Source organism: Amblyomma americanum, chromosome 7 (assembly GCF_052857255.1).
Source record: "Amblyomma americanum isolate KBUSLIRL-KWMA chromosome 7, ASM5285725v1, whole genome shotgun sequence".
NCBI lineage: Eukaryota > Metazoa > Arthropoda > Arachnida > Ixodida > Ixodidae > Amblyomma > Amblyomma americanum.
Genome location: NC_135503.1, coordinates 8,577,592 through 8,598,679, shown reverse-complemented (window position 1 = coordinate 8,598,679; position 21,088 = coordinate 8,577,592). Strand labels below are relative to the sequence as shown.

At 46.4% G+C, this 21,088-nt stretch overlaps 1 protein-coding gene and 1 long non-coding RNA gene across 3 annotated transcripts; both read right to left on the bottom strand.

The window, feature by feature from the left end:
• Positions 1–5: 5 nt before the first annotated feature.
• Syp (synaptotagmin binding cytoplasmic RNA interacting protein) lies at positions 6–9,642 on the bottom strand. Of its 2 annotated transcripts, XM_077630974.1 has the most exons (7): positions 9,485–9,642; positions 8,327–8,995; positions 8,090–8,225; positions 1,795–2,296; positions 846–955; positions 607–755; positions 6–383 (listed from the first exon to the last, which is right to left on the bottom strand). In XM_077630974.1, exons 2-7 carry the CDS (start codon positions 8,987–8,989, stop codon positions 120–122), a joined length of 1,824 nt encoding a protein of 607 aa, XP_077487100.1. In that variant the 5' UTR covers positions 8,990–8,995; positions 9,485–9,642; the 3' UTR covers positions 6–119. The 2 variants fall into 2 exon arrangements, with proteins under 2 accessions (XP_077487100.1, XP_077487101.1); XM_077630975.1 differs by lacking the exon at positions 607–755.
• A 2,745-nt stretch (positions 9,643–12,387) lies between these two features.
• LOC144096931 (uncharacterized) lies at positions 12,388–13,448 on the bottom strand. The gene is made up of 2 exons (XR_013306873.1): positions 13,203–13,448; positions 12,388–12,509 (listed from the first exon to the last, which is right to left on the bottom strand). It is a non-coding gene; the product is annotated as an uncharacterized LOC144096931 (long non-coding RNA).
• Positions 13,449–21,088: the final 7,640 nt, after the last annotated feature.

The window sequence follows — 21,088 nt, the reverse complement described above, 5'->3', positions numbered from 1 at the left end:
CGAGGTTTTTAAAACGGCCACTTTTATTTCCACACAATTACACGTCGCCTGTCCATCACAGTCCGGCCCCCCCGCGAGAAGGAGGAGTGCTTGGCGGCGGGAAGACACACACACGGCGGTCAGCCCCAGGTCTCCTTGAAGGAGTCCTGGTACCACTGCTGTCCGTCGTCCTGCTGCTGGCTGCTGTTGTGGAAGCGGCGCTTCGAGTCGCCCTGGTTCTGGTGGCCCCCGTCGAACTTGCGCTTACCGGCCAGGCTTCCCCGGGGGGGGGCGCCCCCACGGCCCCCACGGCTGGCAGGGCCCGCCCCCCGGCCAGCGCGAGCGCGGGGGGCCCGCCCACGGCCGCGCCCCCCACGCGTCACCCCACGCTGGCCACCACGAGCCTGCACACAAGGAGGAGGGCGCCGCGAAGGGACGGGGGTCAGGACCCGCTGGCTTCCGCTGCTCGTCGAGGCCCCGGCCACGGGCGGCGGGCGCGCGCCGGGCTACCATATCCGAGAGCGAGCACCTCAACCACCGCGGGGGCGCCCGCTTTCCCGGCCGCTCGGATATGCTAACCGTCGGCATAGAGGAGGAGGAGAAGGAAGGAAAAGAGGAACCACCCACCCGCTCTGGAGCAGGCCGGCCACGGGGGGGTGCCGCAGCTGGGTAGCCGTAGTCATAATAGTCATCATAGCGGCCGTAATAGTCCTCATAGTACGGATCCGCATAGCCGCCCCGGTAGTCGCTATACCCATAGTAGTCATAGTCGTAATCTACGGAGCAGCACAGAGACCAACAAGGATCAGGGTTGAGCCAGCCGGGAAAACGCACACCCCCGTGCCCCCTGGTGCCCCCGCACTCACCATAGCTCCTGGGACCCACGGGGGGGCCCCGGCCGCCCCCGCCGCCCCGGGGCCCCCGAAGGGGCGGCGGCGGGGGCATGCAGCCCATCATGCGGTAGTCCGACACGTCCCTGCAACGAGAAGAGCAACATGGGACCCCATCAGCAACCCCAGCACCCCGCAAATGGGTCACACGCTGCTTGTCTAACACCCAAGGTGTACTCAGAATACCCTGTGAACACCACAACAAATGAAAAACTATCTAACATTTAACTTCAGAACAGCAAAAGATGGGACTTATGTGCCTGTTAAATATGCATCTTAGAAGGACATGGTTGAAGATAGATCAGTTGGTAGGACATTGTGAGGAGCACAACCACAAAACAGGACTGCCATGTGTTGTCACCTGCCTCTGTCCCATCCTGCTTCGATTTATTTTTCCTCACAATACTGTGCAGTTCCCTTTATAAATGAGTCATTTGTGGAGCTAAAATTGCAAGTTACCTATTTTGTACCAATTCCAATGTTGTTTTTGTTACCTTCGCCCGCACCTACGACATATAAACTCCACAAATGACATAGTACTGTGGAAATGAAGCCTGCACGCCAGGTCCGGTGGATCACAATGAAACTATTTTCTACAAGGCTGGGGTGTATCACTAAAGTTGGATACAACTCGAGAACAAAGCGGCAAATGCCCCTCAAAGGAAGCCCTCCAACTAATGGCATCACAGGGTGTGGTAGGTGAAAGGGAATTCACCAGAGCTTGATCAGATTAACAGCAAGGTCATGGATAATGGCAGACAACATTGGCTGGAAGGCCTCCCTTGAGGGGCATCTGCCATTTCGTTCTCAAGTTGTGTCAGACTACAGTAAGAGCAAGCAAAAAAAAAGCAATAGAGGCAGTCTCGGCAGGCATTTAGCATGTGTGCAGACATGCTTGCCCGGAAAAGCAAGCAAGGGTGCTCACACTATGCGTTGCTGCATCATCTGCATCATGCGGCGCTCCCGGTTCCGCAGCACCTCCTCCTTCTTCTTCTTGTCCGACGGGGGCTTGGCCAGCGACACCTCCATGGGGGCCCCGCACAAGTCCTTGCCCTGAAGTTGCTCCATGGCACGCACAGCGTGATCCCGCTCCTCAAAGTGCACAAATGCGTAGTCCTTGATCTTCTTGACCCGTTCCACCCGGCCATGTGTTTCAAATAGCTCCTTCAGCTTCTCCTCCGTCACGTCGGTTGTCAGGTTGCGTACGTACAGTACCTTCACCTTGGCCATTGTCTCCTCATCAGGCTCCTCCTGTGGGTCAGCCCAGTCCACAATAATGTCACAGCTCCACACCTTGATGCGGCCTGTGCTCAAGCGCCGCTTGGCCAACGAGGCGGCCTTGTGCGACTCGTACTCCAGGAAGCAGAAGCCCCGATTCTTCTTCTTGTCGTCAGGTGAACTGTAGATGATCACCTCCGTCAGGCCCGCTGCAGCAAGTGAAAAAGGAAAAACAATAAAGCATGTGACTGCTAGGAAAATGGCATCATAGCCCTGAAAAATAGCTGTATAACACAAGATGCAGTCGGTTCCAAGTCTTAGCACAACAATCCAACTTCAGAAACAACAAATACTGCTGTCATACAGACAAATTTAGCATCATTGTCAACAAGGAGCACTTGCCTTCATTATTATTTGTGCACTGCCTGGTGACAAATCTATAGTGACGTTCGCTGCAGAATGTGCTTGCCCTAAGATTAAGAGCATTCAGTGAATATGCTTCACTCAGCTCAAACCGGTCCAGGGACATAGTCTCAATACAGATGTCAAAAATTTCAAATAAGATGCACGTGGAAATGAGGGTGGTGTTTCATACAAAGTATAAAATTTTGCAGCTGAGAAGCAGTCTCTCTTTTTTTTTTAAGGTCACAATAAGTGTGCCTAGTACATACAACATATTTTTCTTGATGGGCCTGTCTCTACTCAATACCATGCCATTGCAGTTATAGAAAATGCTTTTCCTACCAAAAAGGCATCGCAAGAGCCATTTAGTAGCAATGAAAAAATTTTTTGAATGTTGAAAACTTGCACAGTGCTGTTAAAATTTGACAAATAAATTTACTGATCTGCATAGCATGAATTCTAAATGAAAGTGGCACTTCATGCTGAAAGGTTAAATTTGCCCATCTGCTGCCAGTACCATACAAGTAGCAGACCAGTCTGCAGTCTTCTGGCCAGTCAGCAAAAACAGCAAGACTGCACACTGCTGTGCCTATTTGCTCACAATCTTCCCTTGGCATGCACCATACTGGACAACAAACTTTTGTTCGCACCATATGAACTACTGGCAAGCATAAATGCAAAATGTAAACCACCCACAAAATGCAAGACACAGAGATCAAATATGGACCCTTAACAAAAAAACTCTGCAAGTCAGCTATCCTGCACAGCAAAAACCCCGCCCTAGGACGAGAAGCTGGGTGCAGCGCTAAGGACTTCTATTCCACACCTTATGCTTTCCATGCACAGACGATACTTCAACAGAGCTGCCTTTCACCCTTCCTTTGTGACTGCAAGGAGGTGGGGGAACTGTTCCTTGAAAGCCCTGGCTTGAGAGTTTAATTGCTTTATCAGAAGAGCAACAAAGGGCAGAAGCATGCAGGAAAGGGCTGCGGCTTGAATTGGGCAATAGATGTCTACAGATCTGCACCTTATTTTTGCCCCCAAAACCAGTTTGGCTCCCATGGTGAAGGGGTTCAAGCTATAGAGAGGCTGCCTTCAAGATTTTTGTTTGCAAAGGGCTTATGGTGCCCTTCGAGCAATTTTTCAAATAAGAATGTGAATCACTTATATATATATATATATTCATTTATCTAAGGCTGCATCATTACAATAGGTCCCCACTTTTCTCTTCCTTAACAGCCCAATTCCGCAACAAATGGCCTGCAGCATTCCTTTCTTCATAAACAGACCATTCAATCATTCATTGTGTTCACCACGAATAGCAGAATGGGTGAATATATAGGGTGTTGCACCCATGACTAGACATAATTTTTAAAAATAGACCTTTTGAGTTAAAGAGCTTTTTTCTGCATAGCATTGTCAGCGTGTAAAACATCAGAATTAAGCTAAGATGTTCTAACTACCAGGCTGGTAAACTAATATTGAATAGTTCATTTTTAATGTTACTGTTAGGCTCCTTAATTACTAAGGGGCGTGTAGCCCACTGTAATTAATATCCATATCAGTTTTTAGAACTTTGAAAATGCGGTTACCTTCGGAGTTATGGCCCAGCAAGTTTTGGCTGCATCACACCAAAATACATGTGCTTTTCGAGAAGCCTGCAGGCAAAGCAACCTCTCCAGTCCAAGTAACACTTTGAAATAGCCAAAATTTTAGGTCACAACAGCGAGGGTAACCACATTTCCGAAATTCAAAAAACTGATATGGATATTAAGGTGGGCTACTCTTCTTTCAATAATTAAGGAGCCTAACAGCAAGTTAAAAGTTAAATATTCAATATTAGGTAACCAGCCTGCTAGTTAGCACAACTGTATTCTGATATACTGCATCGCTGACAATGGTATGCCGAAAGAAGCACTCCTCGAACTCAAAAAGCCTATTTCCAAAAATTGTGGACTTAGATGAAACACTGTGTGTGTGTGTTCACTTACCCAAGGCTGCATTTTGTTGTGCTGACCACGAATAGCAGAATGGGTGAGTATATACCAGGTGTTTCAGCGAAGGTGAACCAGAATTTCTATGCTTTTTGAGGCAAGAAGGCGGCTTTTTCGGCACAATAATAGCTGGTTTGGCAGACATCAGAAAACATGTAAATAACGTAAACTAGTTAGCCACTTAACTAATTTCTGATAATTAACCTTTTAAACAACAGGCTACTGGCTGCAATTAGATATTTATAGCCAGTCGTTAGTAATGGCCATATCGGTTTATAGAATTTCGAAAACGTGACTATCCCCGCCGCTATGGCCCATTCAATTTTCTCCACATCGTGGCAAAATATGTGCGCTTTCAAAACGCATGCAGGCAAAGCAACCCCTCCAGTGCTCATAACTAGTTGAAATAGCCAAATTTTTTCGCACCTTAGTGCCGAGGGTAATCGAGTTTTCGAATTTCTAAACATTAATATGGCTATCACTAACGACCGGCTATAAGTCTCTAATTGCAACCAGTAGCTGAACTTAGTTATGAAGTTAATTATCAGAAATTTTTAAGCACCTATGTAGTCAACATTATTTACGTTTTCTGATGTCCGCCAACGTGGGTATTATTGCACCGCAGAAGCCGCCTTCATACCTGAAAAAACCTACTTTAAAAAATCTTGGTTCACCTCCGCTGAAACACCTGGTATATATATACAGCCCGGACTGCGGCAGAAGCCACTTAAAAGCACAAAGGCTCCCTACAAACATGGCAGAGTGCACAAGAGTTCAAACAGTTGCTCATTACTTAATAGGGCAAATGCTACGGGAACCAGCCATGGACCACAGCTAGTTCCAGTTTTCGTGCACAGATCGTAATACGCTACATGGATGAAATAAGTTTTTTTACGCCAGCGTTGTCGTGCGATGGTGTTTGCAGCTGCCAAGCTCCCTTTTTTTTGCCGTCGCACTTGAATCCTGTAGCCACACTTTTCGCCGCAGCTTATGGCGAGGCTTTCACATTTCCCATTTTGTGCAAACAGTACACTGCTATCACTATCATGTCATGACATCCACTGTGCGTCAAAGTTCGCAATTCTCTCCGCTGGTGCCGAGCACACATTTGACAGGCAAGCTACAGTGCTGTAGTCAAGCGAAGCAGCCTGCCGACGGCAGCTACATAATCATCTCTAAAGATGTTGCTAGCAAAGCGACGGGATAATCGACACGAACATCGTAGGCAAACAACAACCTAGGGCACTTCTAGCACACTAGCGGAGTGGAATTTTACAGATTACTTTTATTTTTAGATTATTTTTTGAAGCATGACATCAATTTGCATATTATAAAAATGCAAAGCACCTGGTTATACTATCGTCCTGAGAAGTTCCCTTAGAGTATAACTCTGAGCAATGTTTGTAACCACCCGCCGCAGTCTCAGTGGCTTTGGCTGCTGATGCCAAGGTCATGGGTTCGATTCCCACCGGCGGCAATTGTTGTCGATAGAGGCGAAATATACAATAAGGCCAGTGTGCTGTGCGATGTCAGTGCACGATAAAGGACCCCAGGCGGTCTACATTAATCCGGAGCCCTTCACTGCGGTGTCCCAGAGCCCATGTGTCATTTGATGGAGATAATGGCCGTACCCTTCTTAACGGGTCGCTACAACCTTTTGGCGACGCTAAAGCCCAATGTTTGTAGCCATACAAAGCCACCACAACGCCTCAAAAGAAAAAATAAAAACTGCCACAACATGTAATGACACTGCACAGCACATGAGCCTTTTTGCCTGTCTAAATGCGGCAGCAAGGCTTGCCTTAGATCAGTAGTCCTTGAAGTCTAGAGTCAAAAGCCGTACTCACTAAGCCCATGCGCTGTCAGAGAAAAAATAAAATAAAAATAGCCCGAGGTAAGGAAAGTCAGCCTCACTATACCAAAGGTTGTGATACTTGAATGCTTTAACAATCGGTGCTTTACAACTGCTGGCCGCAGCATGCTGGGGCAGGAGAACCACGTGGGACCGCGTGCATAGCTTACTTCCAGTGGAGCCCATGGAACTTCTCAAAGCAATATCTAGACATCATATGTGGTTATCACATATTGGCATAGCAGTAATATTAAAGTCCAGCACACACCAAACTCAAGAGCCCTCACTGCTGAGCTAGACAATATTCACATCATGCTATCCACAAAGCTTCTCCTACACCTCATCTGGATTCTCTCAAAAAAACACATACACAAGGCTACTAGCCTGCCTGCCAAGCTCAGTAGCAAGTAATATACATCCCCACCCACAACTACACCTGTCAATACCAGACAGTGGAGAAGATCAGAAAAGGACTGTTTCTCGTAATGATCAAGTACATATACCCCAATAGCACAAGAATGCTGGACACTTGTAACTTCGAAATGAAGTAGTCAACTGTAAACCAATACTATTTTGTCATTAAATGCATGTTCTTGGAAGCCTCCGGAGAGTGAAGTGCAGACTCAGTGAAGTGCAAATGTGGCCCCAACATTCCTTGCTTTGATGCCAGCGTGAAAAAGTGGCCGCAATGCAAATGCCCTTGTTACCAAGCTGCGGCGAAACTGCAGATTTTGTTTTTTGTCAAGCACTTTCTTTGAAGCACCTGCAAGCTGACAAATTTTGACTCCAGATACGAAGAACAAGGTGACAGAAGAGCTGTTGACTGCCAAGAGTGTATTTGCATGCCAATTTTTGTTACTGTGCTGCGTTTGTTGATTGCAAGTGCAAAGGTAACCATCCGAAGGAAGACTGCTATAGTGGGATACAACTCGAGGACAGCGCAACAAGGATCCCTGAAAACGCCTTCCAGCCAATGACCTGGATCGATTCTCATGTTGTCATGATTAATACTTTTGCGCACATCCCAGGGAGCTGGCAGGGACATAGGGATTATCCGGATTAACCACCATGCAGGCATTTCCCGCTTATTATAGTTGTACCCAACTATGGTTATCACATGAAAATTTCCTTTCAGCAACATAAAGGCTCGAGATCTGTCAGTGACATGCAAGTTTTACCCCAAATAACTTGACCTCATGGAGTATCACAATTTTGCCAATGCTGCCTTGCATATCTGCCCTCTCCAAGAGTGATCGTTTATTTACTGGTCATGTGCACGACTTGGCAGCCTTCGCCACCCCTCATGGCACCAAGTGGTGCAAAATTTGCACATGAGGAACCGGCAGTGCTAGTAATGAACCAATGTAACAGCGGCACCGTACCAAAAGAAACCAGTGTGAAGTGCACGACACAAGAAAGGAGTGCACTGCTACCATAGCTCATGTCATCCTTACTTGTGTCCAGCCATTCGCAGCTTCTTTTGATACACAGTACCAACTTGGCCAATACTTAGATCTTTAGTAGCCCTGCAAAATGCTCTCCAACATTGCCAATAGAGTCTTTTGTAGCCCTGTAAATGCACAGCTTTACGCATGTCGTCATTTGTTTCAGTGTTCATTGAAAACGCAACGAAGCACAGCAATGACCAATGCCCTTTTCGCCTTCGTCCAAAACTGGTGGCGAAAGGTGCTTCTGCACATGCAGCAGTCAAGAATCGTGGCAGAACAACGAGCAGAAGAATTTTGCCCACTCACGTGCATGTTTGGAGAACTCTTCAAACAGCTCCTCCTTGCCCCTGTTCTTTGGGATGTTGCCCACGAAAAGCCGATGATTGTTGATTGAGATGGTGACCCCAATGTATTTGCCCTTACGGATTTCGTGGTTGTCCAGCTGCAGGGCAAGCAAAGAGCAGGTGAGTGAGCGCGTGAGGCACGACTGACAGGGCGGTAGCGAGCCGAGGCGGAGGTCTGGGAAAGAGGCGGGAAACTCACCTCGCGTACAGAGTTGAGGGCGCCCTCGCGGTTGCAGAATGTGATGAATGCGTAGCCCCGGTTGAGGCCCGACAGCGGGTCCATCATGAGCCGGAGGTCCCAGATCTTGCCACACTTTTCGAACAAGGGAATGAGCTCGTCTTCGAACATGTCTTTGGGGATCTTTCCGACAAACACCTCGCAGCCGCTGCTCGGCTGCGGTCCCGTCCAACCGGGCGGGGGCCCGCCGTACTTGCGTTGGCCGGTCGTCACGTCCAGCGAGTAGCCCGTGCGTTCGAGAATGGCGCGGATTTTGTCTTCGTCCGGGCCCTTGTTGGATCCCGAGCCCGATGCTCCCGGCAGTTTGCTCTTTTGCCGGTACGTCTTCATCACGCCGCAAAGGTAGGCCGACTTGTTGGACACGTGCTCCAGGCTGCTGTCTAAAAACTGCTTCAGCACGGCCAGGGCGCCGTCCGCAGGGAACTCCTTAAGCGCGTCGAGCGCGCGCTCGTCTAGGTCGGCATAGGCCAACTTGCCCGTCTGAAAGATGGCGTCCAGTTGAGCGGCCACTTTCTCCTGGAGCCCGTGTCCCACCAGCTTGGCGTAGTCGGCGCTGTGTTCCGCCGTCGCGCTCGACTCGTCCATGGGCTCCACCGTTGCCGCGTCCCCGTTACCCTCGGCCATCGTTTTCTGCGTCACGAAATGGAAACGCTGCCGGTGACGCGCACACACGGCGTCTCCCAGACGCCCAGAGTCGCGAGCTGAGCGCGAACCAAGCTCCACAGGACCCACCCGCCGGGCACAGTACTCGACGCACGCTAACGAAGTGCACCGGCGTCTATCCCGCCATGGCGCTAGTCAAAAAGGCGAACTGCCAAATTAGGCCTCGCGCGCCGCGCACGTTAGCTACTGTTGCCACTGCGTCTGCGCTAAGCTCCGAAGCGTACTGCCGCTACTCATCTAGCTCGGCTTGGCTGCGAGAGCGCGGATCCCTCAACAGCTTTGTCGTGCACATTCTGTGAAACGCGCGCAAGGGCAGGCAAAACAAAGGGCCGGCATAGGACTAGACCGGCGGCACGACTCGGTAGGCGCCCGTCTCGACAGCGCGGTTAGCGTTTCAAGCACTCAGCAACCTATAAAGCGGCGCGAAGAACGAGCAGAAACGTTTCTCGTACTCACTTTGGAAGCCGATCACTGCTGCGAGAAAAAATTAGATGCCGATAAGAGGGGACAAAATTTGTCCCAGTCCCAACCTAATGGGAATGGGCAACAACGTGAGTGACACATGCACGGGGCGGCAAAAGTAATCCAAAGGGCCACGCCGTCCTTCGACTCGCAAGTTAAAGCGCCCCGTTATGATTTTTATTTGCCCTGTCGCGTGCTTTGTGGGCCTTTGATAATACAACCCACCACAATTGTGAGATTCCTGTTTTCTAGGCAACGAAAAAGAGCCACTGTTTGAGGAACTACTTTTCGTTGCGCAAAGGGGCGCTCCCTTGGAAAAGGCGCCATCCTTGTTTTGATTGGCGATTTTGAGGGGAGCGGGCAAGCTACCCGTAGCTAGAGACGCTACTATTGCTGTCATGCCTCACCGGCATATCGCTATCACCGGCTTCCTTTGTTCCTGCCGGCGTGTGTGCCTGCGGTTCAGCAATATTGTCCGGATACCGAGCTGGCGCCCCTACCCACGCGGTTTTTAAAAGCGTGTTGCTCTTAGCGTAACCGTCACATCACTTCCGATGTTGCCCCGCTACTATGAGTGCGACGACGCTACTTTCGCCGTCGAAGGAATCTCAGTTTCGTTGTATTGCGCTGCCTTGACTGCTAGTTTTAGCATATCATTACCCTCGATGTTTGGCCAACAGCCAAAATTGTGCGGCAACGCCTACGTGTGCGGCAGACTAAAGTTTGATATCAACAACGTTGAAAGGAATTTCACAGTGCAATTTTAACTACCACATGCAGTGGCAGCGCTATTTATGAGGTGCAAGAGGAGAGGGACAGTCGACCTTTTATAAATGTATGCCAGCACCTCACTGCACACAAGAAAAGTCGATACTCGGAATACGCGAGCTGGGTGCTGCTGGGGTATCAGTGCTGACAAAATGCTGTGCTCCTTGCAAGACAACGCTATTCTTGTTCACAACGTGCTGAAAAAACGGCACGTGAAATTCGTGCGCCGTAGCCAGCGCACAACATTAGATGCAACCAATCTGACGCGAATTAATTGAGCAAGCATGTACAGTTTGTCGAGGGGCAAAATGTGTCTGAAAACTTGAGTGACGGATGGTTGACGAGCTACAGGATGCCTTGCATTGAACTCGACGCATAGATTAGTGAATTGCAATTACCAGAAGACATTTGTTAACAAAACGAAATAAAGGAAGAAGTATGCGCGCAATAAGCTACAGGTAAAATCCGTACATAAGCCGCAGCACTTGCAGCTTATATACCAGTCATAAGACGAATTTAGAATTCTTAAACATTTTTGAAGCTTTTAAACAAAGGAACAGTTAAAAGTAACGCCAAACTGAGCGCAACCATACCGCTACAAATAAAAGTTGCAGATATTTCCTGTCTTCTGAATCGAAGGAACAACAGAAATGTCGTGGCCCAGAATTCTTATTTTCATATATCGACTCAGTCCACTGAACAAATAAGATTTTCTCAAACTTTCGAACTTTATGCGGTAATTATATTTACTGCTTTCACGCTTGTTGTGGTATGCAAATTTCTTATGCGAATAATATCGCCCTCTTTGCAAGCTCTGAGCCTCGGCCCTGGTAACGATTGGGAGACGAGGTCTGCGCTCTGCGCTGACTGAATTAATTCTTCCATTGTCGTGGTTAGATCCCGACTTTCGTGCATATCTGTGCCATTAAACTCTAAAAATATTTATAGAATAGAAAGAGCGGAATTTAATCAGCAATATCAAGCACACGCTACACCTGTCGGAACTGTTTACTTTTACACAGATGCGCTTTTTATACAGAGACCAAATTTTCGCTTGCGTGCTTTCTTTTTTGAAATTATACTTTAGACATTAATATACATGGATCGGGATCGCCCGGTGGTACTCCGTTACGACCGCTAAATAATTTAGTATTCAATTTCTTTTCTTTTGCTGTTTCAGTTTCGGCTTCGACAACCAAACGATAGCTGTGACGTCAAAGATATGTGTCTATGTCACGTGAGGCATAAAAACAAAACCGCAATACAATCGCTGTAATTTTAATTCACTAGGTACAACGCTTAAGCCAGCCTGCTTCAAGGACAGGATGACAACAGACGACGTATCAACGGTGGTAGTGCTTTTTTGCTAGCCCCGGCATCTACTGAAGCACCTGAGCTGGGGCAGCGGAAGTAAAGGATAGCAGGCAGTAGTAGTAGCTCTATGGCAGGCAGCCGCTCCCCGTGACCAAAATCTACCTTTGACGTCACACCATCGTTTGGTTGGATGCATCGAGAAAGAACAGAACTTCCTCCATGGGTTGAAGTAGGGTGTCTAGTTGAATGAAACCATGGATAAAACCAAATAAGAGCACCAGGGAAGGAATTAAGTAATAAATTATTTAGCGGCCGTTGGCGAATACTATCTGAATTATAATTAGAGAAAAACTAGCTCCAAACCATGCAAACCACAAAGAGAATAACGAAGACGAGACACAAGCGTAAACTCAACTGATTCTGAATTTTATTGAAGTCAGGATGCAACTTTTATATAAGGTGAAGCTTCAAGTGGAGAGAAGGGTGACACGGAGGAGAAGGTGAACAAAGGCAACATCTGAGATCGCAGAAACAGGCAGCCCAGTCAAAAAAAACCATTGGAAATTACCAATTGGAAATTTCCAAATGTGTTTTCGACACCATTGGAAAATTCCAATTGGACTATTCCAATTGGCCGAAACCAATTGGCCGAAACCAATTGGACTATTCCAATTGGAATTTTCCAATGGTGTCGAAAACACATTTGGAAATTTCCAATTGGTAGACTCCAACTGGTCCACTCTATGGCCGATACCGACTGGGCTGCTCCGATTATCGGGCACCAGATGGCTATTAAACAGTCAGGAGGCAAGCAGTGCATTATCTGTAGCATTTTATTAAAGTATAAGAATGAATAAATAAATAGTCGTGACACAAATCTTCTTGCAGGTCCTAGTGCAGGTCCTAAAATTAAGGCTCCATTTCTTTCGCGAGCTCCCTGCAATCAAACAGAAGCATGACACAGAATGCATTACTGCAGAGAATCTAAAGACCGAAAAGCAAATAACAAGGAATAAGATTTAATGTGTGAACAAACAAACGAAATCCATCAAGCTGCACACTAAGATGCTCTTTGTGGAATCAAGTTATGGATTAGCATTCAATGCAGTAACTGCGCGAGTTTTGATACAAGCAGTCACAACAGAAACAATAATTTGTGCGTCATGAAAACTGCAACATGGGAATGCTTGTTTTTATTCTGTTGTTGGCGATTCATAAAGCACCACAGGAACTTGCTATGTTTTATTTCGTAATTACGCAATGCGATCAAATTAATAGCAAAATGCAATATACTGCATTCCAGGAGTAATGTCCTGCGCTGCAAATACAGCACTTTTATAAATGTATACTCCTGAAGATTTGTATTATCCACATCATCAATGCTGAAAAAGTGCCTAAGCTGCAGCCATCCTCCACGAGCAGAAAAAAGATTCAATCATTTGACCTATTCCCATTATCAAACTACGTTCGTTCATTAATTGTTTTGCACACAAAGATGTGACCACGTGCTCTGCTTCCAAGCATAGATCGCGGACGTAGGCTCTATAACAGCTTCACAATTAATGCTTAACATTTGCATCAGGCACACACATATCACACAAAGTTAACAGTGAAAAGTGCAGGTAATTACCTCCAAGCATGAGAATGCGGGCCGGATAAAAGTCTACTTCTCCTTCGGCATCTGTCCACTTCACCTGATGATAGATTCGCGAATCAAAAGTCTTGGGCATTTTCAGGTGCAAAGTCCTTCACATCCGTGACGGGCACCACCGCACATCTTATATTGTCTTTATACCTGACGTACGCAAAATCAGGCGCACCCGAAGACATCGCGCACACAGGTATCCTAGTACTACACCTAGAGCACTGTACTGCAGCGCAAGAATCACGCCACCACGCTGACTGCGCGTGCCATGACACAAACACAGTTATGGTGATACGAAACTGAGGAATCATTTTATTTTCCGAGAGTAAAACTTTTGAAAGTGATTAACAGCAACAAAATTTTTAATACATTTTAATAATTAAGTATTGCGATTTTGTTTATAAATTGTTAATATTTGACTATTTTGTACAGTACTCTGCATTATGTGAAAATGTGGATAACATCGCTCACTAGCTGACTGGATCAGCTTGAACTGCAATAAGGCGGTCTCTGGAGTGAGGCTATGATGGAGCTGCCAGTTTCTGAAATATTGACTGTTTGTATATTAGTAAGAACAGGTGAAAATGCTTATGTCTCGCCAGTGCCGAGTTCATTCACAATTTAAACTCAATATTGCCGCAAATCTTTGTACTGAATGTTTGTTCTTTCATTCATGAAAGCTGCTGGCACACAAATTTATCTCAGTTGATCGCACCGAGGCGGAGCCTTTTCTGCGTTGTTCCAGACTTATGGTAACTTTGCACGCCGTATCTCAGAAGTTCGCTATCAGCTTTAAATTGGGCACGGCCGAGAACAGTGGGCACTCTTTTCGGCGACCGCCGAGCATACTTGTTGCTTTCGTCGCCGCCAAGTAATTCGATCAGTTCATTGTGGGCACAAGTCAGCCGAAAGAGTTTCGTTCGGAAGCTATTTTCGCTATCTTTCCGACCCGCTGGACTGCCGTCATCACAACGTGACATCTGTTGGACCAGTCCATTTGGGAGCAGGGAATCAATTTGGTAGTCCAGTTGGAACAAGGAAAAACAATTGAGCTGACCAGTTGGAATATAAGTCCAATTGGAAAGTTCAGTTGGACCCAACTGGAAGTACACAACCAAGTGGATGGTCCACTCGGAACTAAAGAAACCAATTGGGCTGTCCAGTTGGATTCATCAGTCCAACTGGCTGACCAGTTGGCTCCCAATGGGTCCAGTTGGCTGACCAGTTGGCTCCCAATGGGTCCAATGGGTCCCATTGGCTGACCAATGGGTCCCACTGGCTGACCATTTGGGTCCAATGGGTCCCATTGGAAACTTCAATTGGACCCAATGGTTTTTTTTGACTGGGAGGCAGCCAAAATTCACACAAGAAAATGAACAGTTACTTGTCAATTAACTGAATCTAAAAATTTTAATTCGGAGGAAAAAAGAGATAAAGCAGAAATCCCGGTGATCCATATAATGTCATGTATTATGCATAGAGCTACTACTGTATTATGCAACTGAAAACTGATTATGAAGAAAACGTATGCAACTGAAATCAACGAAACAAAGAAAAATCAGTTCATATGCGCGGCAAAGCGCGATTGTATCGGGATCCGATCGAATATTAAAAAAGAAAAAAAAGCGGCGCATAACTATGTTGCCGTCAGTATATTCACTCTATGATTGCTGCTGTGCATGCATCATCCGATGGAGACCCGTATTTATCTACTGGATTTAAAAAAAAAAGAAAAGCTTGGTGTTTAGCTCTGGTTAACCATGGTCGAAAGCGAAAAGCTGCATCTTCCTGGCTACGCTTGTGGTCGAGTGACTGGCGGTTTCCATAGATAGCCATACTGACGCGCACACGCATTTTTTTTTTATTTGTTAAACATCTTGCTTTCTTCGAAACGACAAACTTCGCGACCATGGCTTCTCCGCTATGGCAGGATGTTCGATATATAAGAACAGAGAAACGAAAAAGTGTTTTTCCAGACTTGCATCATCTTCCTCCATCGCCTTAGGCGTCTGGCATATTGAGCGCGCACACACGCGCGCTTATACATACCCCTCGACTTCTTGCTCTTCTATATGACGTCAGCTACAACAGCGGCTATTACACCCTATCTCGACTTTGACATTATGGACCACCTTGGTGTCGAACCGGACTACCACCAGTTATGCTCATGGTTTGACCTCTAGCTACATTCAAGGTCAAACTTGCGGCCCCGCTGACGGCTCGAAAAGCTGGCGTAGTGAAGCTTTGCGCTTCAAAAATCGTGTGCTCAATAATGATGAGCAAACAATATTTTGTTCTAAGTTCTATTCAATGTAATTAAACATCAGTACTTCCCTGCATTTTCTGGAATTACGGAGAAAATGCTCTCAGCTGTGAGCAGTCAGCGCAGTTTTTTCAGACGTGAGCCGATCAGCTGTTCAGACAGACTGCTGCAACCTACAACCGGGCTTATTTAAAGTACTTAAAAGCGTTGGGTTCGCGATATGGGCGAGATGAAAGTTTGTTTTCGAAGGTTAGTGTCCCAATTAAGCGGTGTTTTAGTTGGAAAAGCGTTGGGTCTTCCTTTTCACATTAATTTTAATGAGCATATAAAATGGAATCTTCAGGGAACCGTAACAACCGAGCCAAGTCATCGCTTACAAATGGTTACGTAGTCACAATTTTGGTACGAACCGGGAAAACTGGCGCCACAGTGAGGTCGGCCAGAGGGAGTATATATAGCCGAATGAGATGTATTGTCTGAAGTGGCGGTTCTCTGCTTGCTGTGCGCGTCATACAGTATGGCTACTTGACAGTCATTGCCATGGCTGGGATTTTCTGTACTATCTGCGAGTACACACACACACACACACGCCGCCGGCTTTTCTCGCAATGGGACTAGTAATGCTTTCGCATTGAAAATTATGGGCGTTGCGTGATCCAGTTCGCAACTTTCGTTCCCGACCATTCCCAATACAATTGTGAATCCAGCTATAGTGCACTGCACGAGTACAATGGAGTGCCACACTAGGCTTGGGTTCGTTACCTACGTCCAGTTAATAATTTATAATCGTGTTTATTCTAGAATATGCTGTTTAGACTTTATAACCTCGATGTCACAATTATAGGGTCGACTCAAATGAATTCTGGATATCCAGGGCCGGAGATAACGTGAGAATGCCTATAAATTTTTTCTCTCTCATTGCCTTAAGACTACTTAATCGTGATGTCACGGTCGCCGTAGTATAACTATTGGCTATCAAGGAAGGAATGACAGTATCTGTCCCATGCTCGGTGGACACCTGATGGAGAAGGGAGTGAGAGAGACACTGCAGTGCAGGTCCACCTGGGGCTGTTAAGAAATTTTTCATTGCGTTTCCTTCTTTGTAGTGATGCGCAAGACATTCATACACATGGATCACCACGCTGGTCGTATGCTAGCATTTGCCTACAGCCCCTAAATAATTTATAATCGAATTTCTTCTGGTCTGTTTCGGTTTCAACGATGTCTACCACGAAGCACGAGAAAACGAATATAATCACTGCTTCTCCACTCGTTACGCATCGGCTCCTGAGAAAGGCTGGCTTTAACACTGCGAATTAAAACGGCGAAGCAGCTATTATATCACAGTTTTTCATGTTTTACGCAAGCCATATGGTCATTTGACGTCATAGCTATCACTTGGCTGTTGAACTGAAACTAGGGAGAGGAAAAAAAAAATGATTTAGTGGCCGTAGGCGAATGCCACGTGGTGATCCATGTAATCTCCAATGCATCATAACAAAGAACACATATAAGCGATGTCCGGAATGCCAACATATCAAACAAGGGTTTTTCTTTTCGTTTCACCCTCCCAACGAGTTCGGTTGATGGAAATCGAAACTACACGCCAAAAAAGAAATTAAACTGTACAATTACCTACAAGGCATAGGCTGATTCCATGCGGTGGGCGACACCTACGACTACTGACGAAAAAGTTTGGCGTCCATAGCCCCTAGAATCCATACATAAATGCAAACTTGTCATCGCTGGTCTCCCACGCACGACGAGTTCAGTTGGTGCAATCTCGTTAATCTGGCATCTCCGAACCGCCGCTTTGGCCTCGTCAACATCATGCGTGCGAACTCGACATTTTGAATAAATTTTCTGTCCTTTCCGAAGTTCAATTATCGAGGATCACCTTTCTTGGTTTCACCTTGGGAGAAGGTCTGTACTTATGGATGTTGAGACCCGCATTTTGTTGCAGAGGATGGTATTGCTTGCTTTTGCCATGTTTCTAACAGGCTTGAACAAGCTGCGATGACCAATGAGCATATGCCAATTGCCTTTTCACAGCTTTTAATGGACATGAATTCCTTGTTAGCATTAGGAAACGATGTGCATGGTAGGACATGTGCACACGCAGGTGCAACGATACGTCAGTGGACTTTTGCACCATATGAATGTGATTCAGCAACAGAATGATCGCCACTTAGCAGCTTGCCTGAATAAAAATAAATGCCCCGCCATTACGGCCCGAAACGGGATTACACTTCAGTATAAACGAAAACAACGGAAGGTCGCTATAGCCTTTCGCATCTGTTTTCAGCAGTGCCGTATGTGTTTTTCTATCCCTGTACTATCGGTGACAATGCCAGTGCATTTCACTTTTGGCACTACAACGTGCAAACACCGCCTTCAATTTCTGATGCAGTGCACGTGTACATATTACATTTGTTCACATAACTTCGACCATCAAAATATAGTGAAGGGCGAAATGCCGAGATTATTATTTTGTCAACCCTTCCATATATTGACGCGACAATGGTCATGAATTTTTTGCTAACACGTGCAAATGTGGTGGTGAGGAATTCGCTAATTGCACAACGATCCGCCAGGCGGCACCATTAATATCATGCACGCCAGGAGGTCCGCACTCCAGCTTCGACTACATTCCACTCAATACTACTATTAGAAAATTTCGGCGATGCAAAGGGGGCCGAGGCCTCATCACCTGCTGCCACATGTGTACAGAACACCGCCGACAACATGATCAGATTCCGTGATGCGCTAACCTGTGAACACGAGCAGGAGTGCCACTACGGTGATGGAGCAGCAGACAGCGACAGCAGAACACGCATCATCATCAGCTTAACTACACCCACTGCAGGGCAAAGGCCTCTCCCATGTTTTTCCAATCAACCCTGTGCTTTGCCAGCTGCGGCCACCGTATCGCCCCAAACTTCAGAATCCCATCCGCCCACCTAACTTTCCGCCACCCCCTGCTGCGCTTGCTTCTCCCGGAATCCACTCCGTTACCCTTAAGGACCAGCAGTTATCTTGCAGAAACTATACAGAAATTTTCTACAACAAAGTTTTGGCATAGTGCAATGCGCTACGAATTCCGCTTCCCCGAGGCCCCGTCTGCACATGCACGGCTCCGAAAGGTTTATAATGTACACGTTAATTGGTTTGGTTCATGAGGTTCATCGTCCAAAAGCGACTCGGGCTACGAGGGACGCCATAGTGGAGGGCTCCGGATAATTTAGACCACCTAGGGTTCTTTAATGTGCACGACATCGCACAGTAGATGATAGTAAATTTTTATGGCGAAAGGGCATTTGTGGCCAAAGAGCACCATGGCATAAGTATTTTTCGTTTACTCAAGGTGGGGTCATTTCCCAAGCATTTCACCATGAATAAGCAGAGCACAAGGCCAGGGGAAGCTTGTACACATTGTATCACCGGTTGGTACCCAGCGGCACTGGGGATTGAACCCCGCACCTCACGCATGCGAGGCGGATGCTCAAGCCACTAGGCCACCGCTGCGGTATCGCACAGTAGACTGGTGCATGTTAATTCGTTCCCATGCAAGCGCCGTTGCAAAAGTTAATGCTGCCGTTACGCCTCATAAATCTGCACATATATCACAAGCAATACATACTCTGCTGCTCCGGACATGCTTTGGCAGCCTTTCAGCACTGTTACAGGTGTGCAAATGATCACGACGGAAAAGAATGCATAGCCGAGCTGCTTATGTTGCGGCATACTAAAACATGTACTACAAACATCTTGCCCAAAACAGATGCACAAGCACACATCGCGAGCAAATGCTGCAAACGCTACACAACACACACAATGTGAGCAATGTGCGTGCCATATTAAGTTGGGAAGAGTGGTCCTATGTAAACTCCTTGCACTCATGACCTTTGAGCACCACAAACAATATGAACTCTGGCATGCTTGCCAAATACTGTCCAAAGCAACAGGTACCAGCATGAAGCCTTCTACTGGCGCCAGTATAGTCAGCGACAGGAGCATCACAGCTGCTAATTTTTCACTCTTTCATGCGCAAGAATAACTTGCAGTGATAAAATAATCAATGCGACAACAGAGTAGGAAAGCAACATGGTTTGGGCCCAAGGGCTGTTTTAATATCAGATAGTTGCTTCCCAAGAAACTTCGTTATCAGTGATTTACATGTATATTTTCTTCTCTGTTTCAGCAAAATATACTACATACTTGAACCCTGCATGAGTGTGTTAGCTTTGATGGCCTGGATGTGCAAAATAATCCTAATCTGCTACCAGTAAGTCAAACTGGCCTATTTAGGTTGGCAAGCACACTAATGCAGCTGGGTCTGTCCCTAGCACCTCACTGACACTTTCAAAAAGACACGAAAGCTTGTGAACTTATGCAGAAAGGGGCATGATTTCAGGGCAGCTCTGGGGGTTTTTAAGAGGTCACCATATTTTAACGAAATTTACGCTGTCAGTTTTTCTCTAACTGCTGATTACTTTCAACAAGTTTTGCAGCCATACATCATTTCTCCTGACAAAATTAATTTTATAGTTTTTTCTGAGGCCTCGGTTCAGATGATTTCCATGGGCAACACTGCATTCTCGATGTCACAAACGTTCCCCACACATTAATACCCGCTCCCCATTTCCCTAACAAAATTTGAGGCTGTATTAGGTTGTCCTAGGCATTTTATGAAAGGAATCATCCTTTTCAGTCTTTACCTCACCCATTCAATATGCGTATATTTTTTCGGCAACATTTGTGACTTTACAGTCAGGCGAAGCACTGTCCCTGGCCATAGACAGTTTCCGTTGTCTGCTTTCACTGTTTTAAAATGTTTCCACTCAGTATTATGAAATACAATTTGACGTGGTGGAGAGAGGGGACTCTAAGCAATGTGATAAGAGTATCAATTAAAAATGTTTGAAAAACCCCCGTAATTGTCCTTCAACGTCTGCTAGGGGAAGTATTTCGTGGTCCAACATAATCAGTACAACAAATCCCACGTGCTCCTTTAGATAGCACTCAAAAAAGGCCCGTCAAGTGTAAAAGCACAATGGGTACCTTGAGATCGGCTAATTCTACTACAAAATGCACATGGGTAGCAACACACTGGTCATGAGCAAGAGGGCACCCAGTTTCACTGGGAACCTCTGCAAGTGTAGCGTATGCATACCAGTAGGTTTGAATACATGATTAGCATCAGATTTGTGCTGCCCCCATTTGCAAATGGTGGTGGAATCCTGCTGTACACACGCTCCTAAAAGCTCGTGCCATATAGTTCACCAATTACTTATCTAACTGCAGCAGCAAATGTGTGAAATCTGCAAAATTATGGTACTGTTAAACATGCATTAACGCCACTGCTGTGTTTGCATAGTACTAATCGCTTCTCTTTACTTTATACATGCAGACATGCGCAGTTACAGCGCTGCCATTCTCTTCTTCCTTGAACAGACAGAAAAGTGCAGCAACAGCATGGCATGAAGATGCAAAAATGAAAAAAGAAGGAAAAGTTCATCTCTGCAGGCCAGGTACGTGTGGCACACAGCTGCCCCACAACTGTGGCCTGCAACACTCAAAGTGGGCCAAAACTGCATCACACTCGTGC

Bases quoted from the DNA above. Each gene is read 5' to 3' on its own strand.
- Syp (XM_077630974.1), bottom strand. From the start codon at position 8,989: ATGGCCGAGGGTAACGGGGACGCGGCAACGGTGGAGCCCATGGACGAG. The intron at 8,226-8,326 runs GTGAGTTTCCCG...CTTGCCCTGCAG, and splicing joins CCCTCAACTCTGTACGCGAG to CTGGACAACCACGAAATCCG. The intron at 384-606 runs GTGGGTGGTTCC...CCTTGTGTGCAG, and splicing joins GCCGGCCTGCTCCAGAGCGG to GCTCGTGGTGGCCAGCGTGG.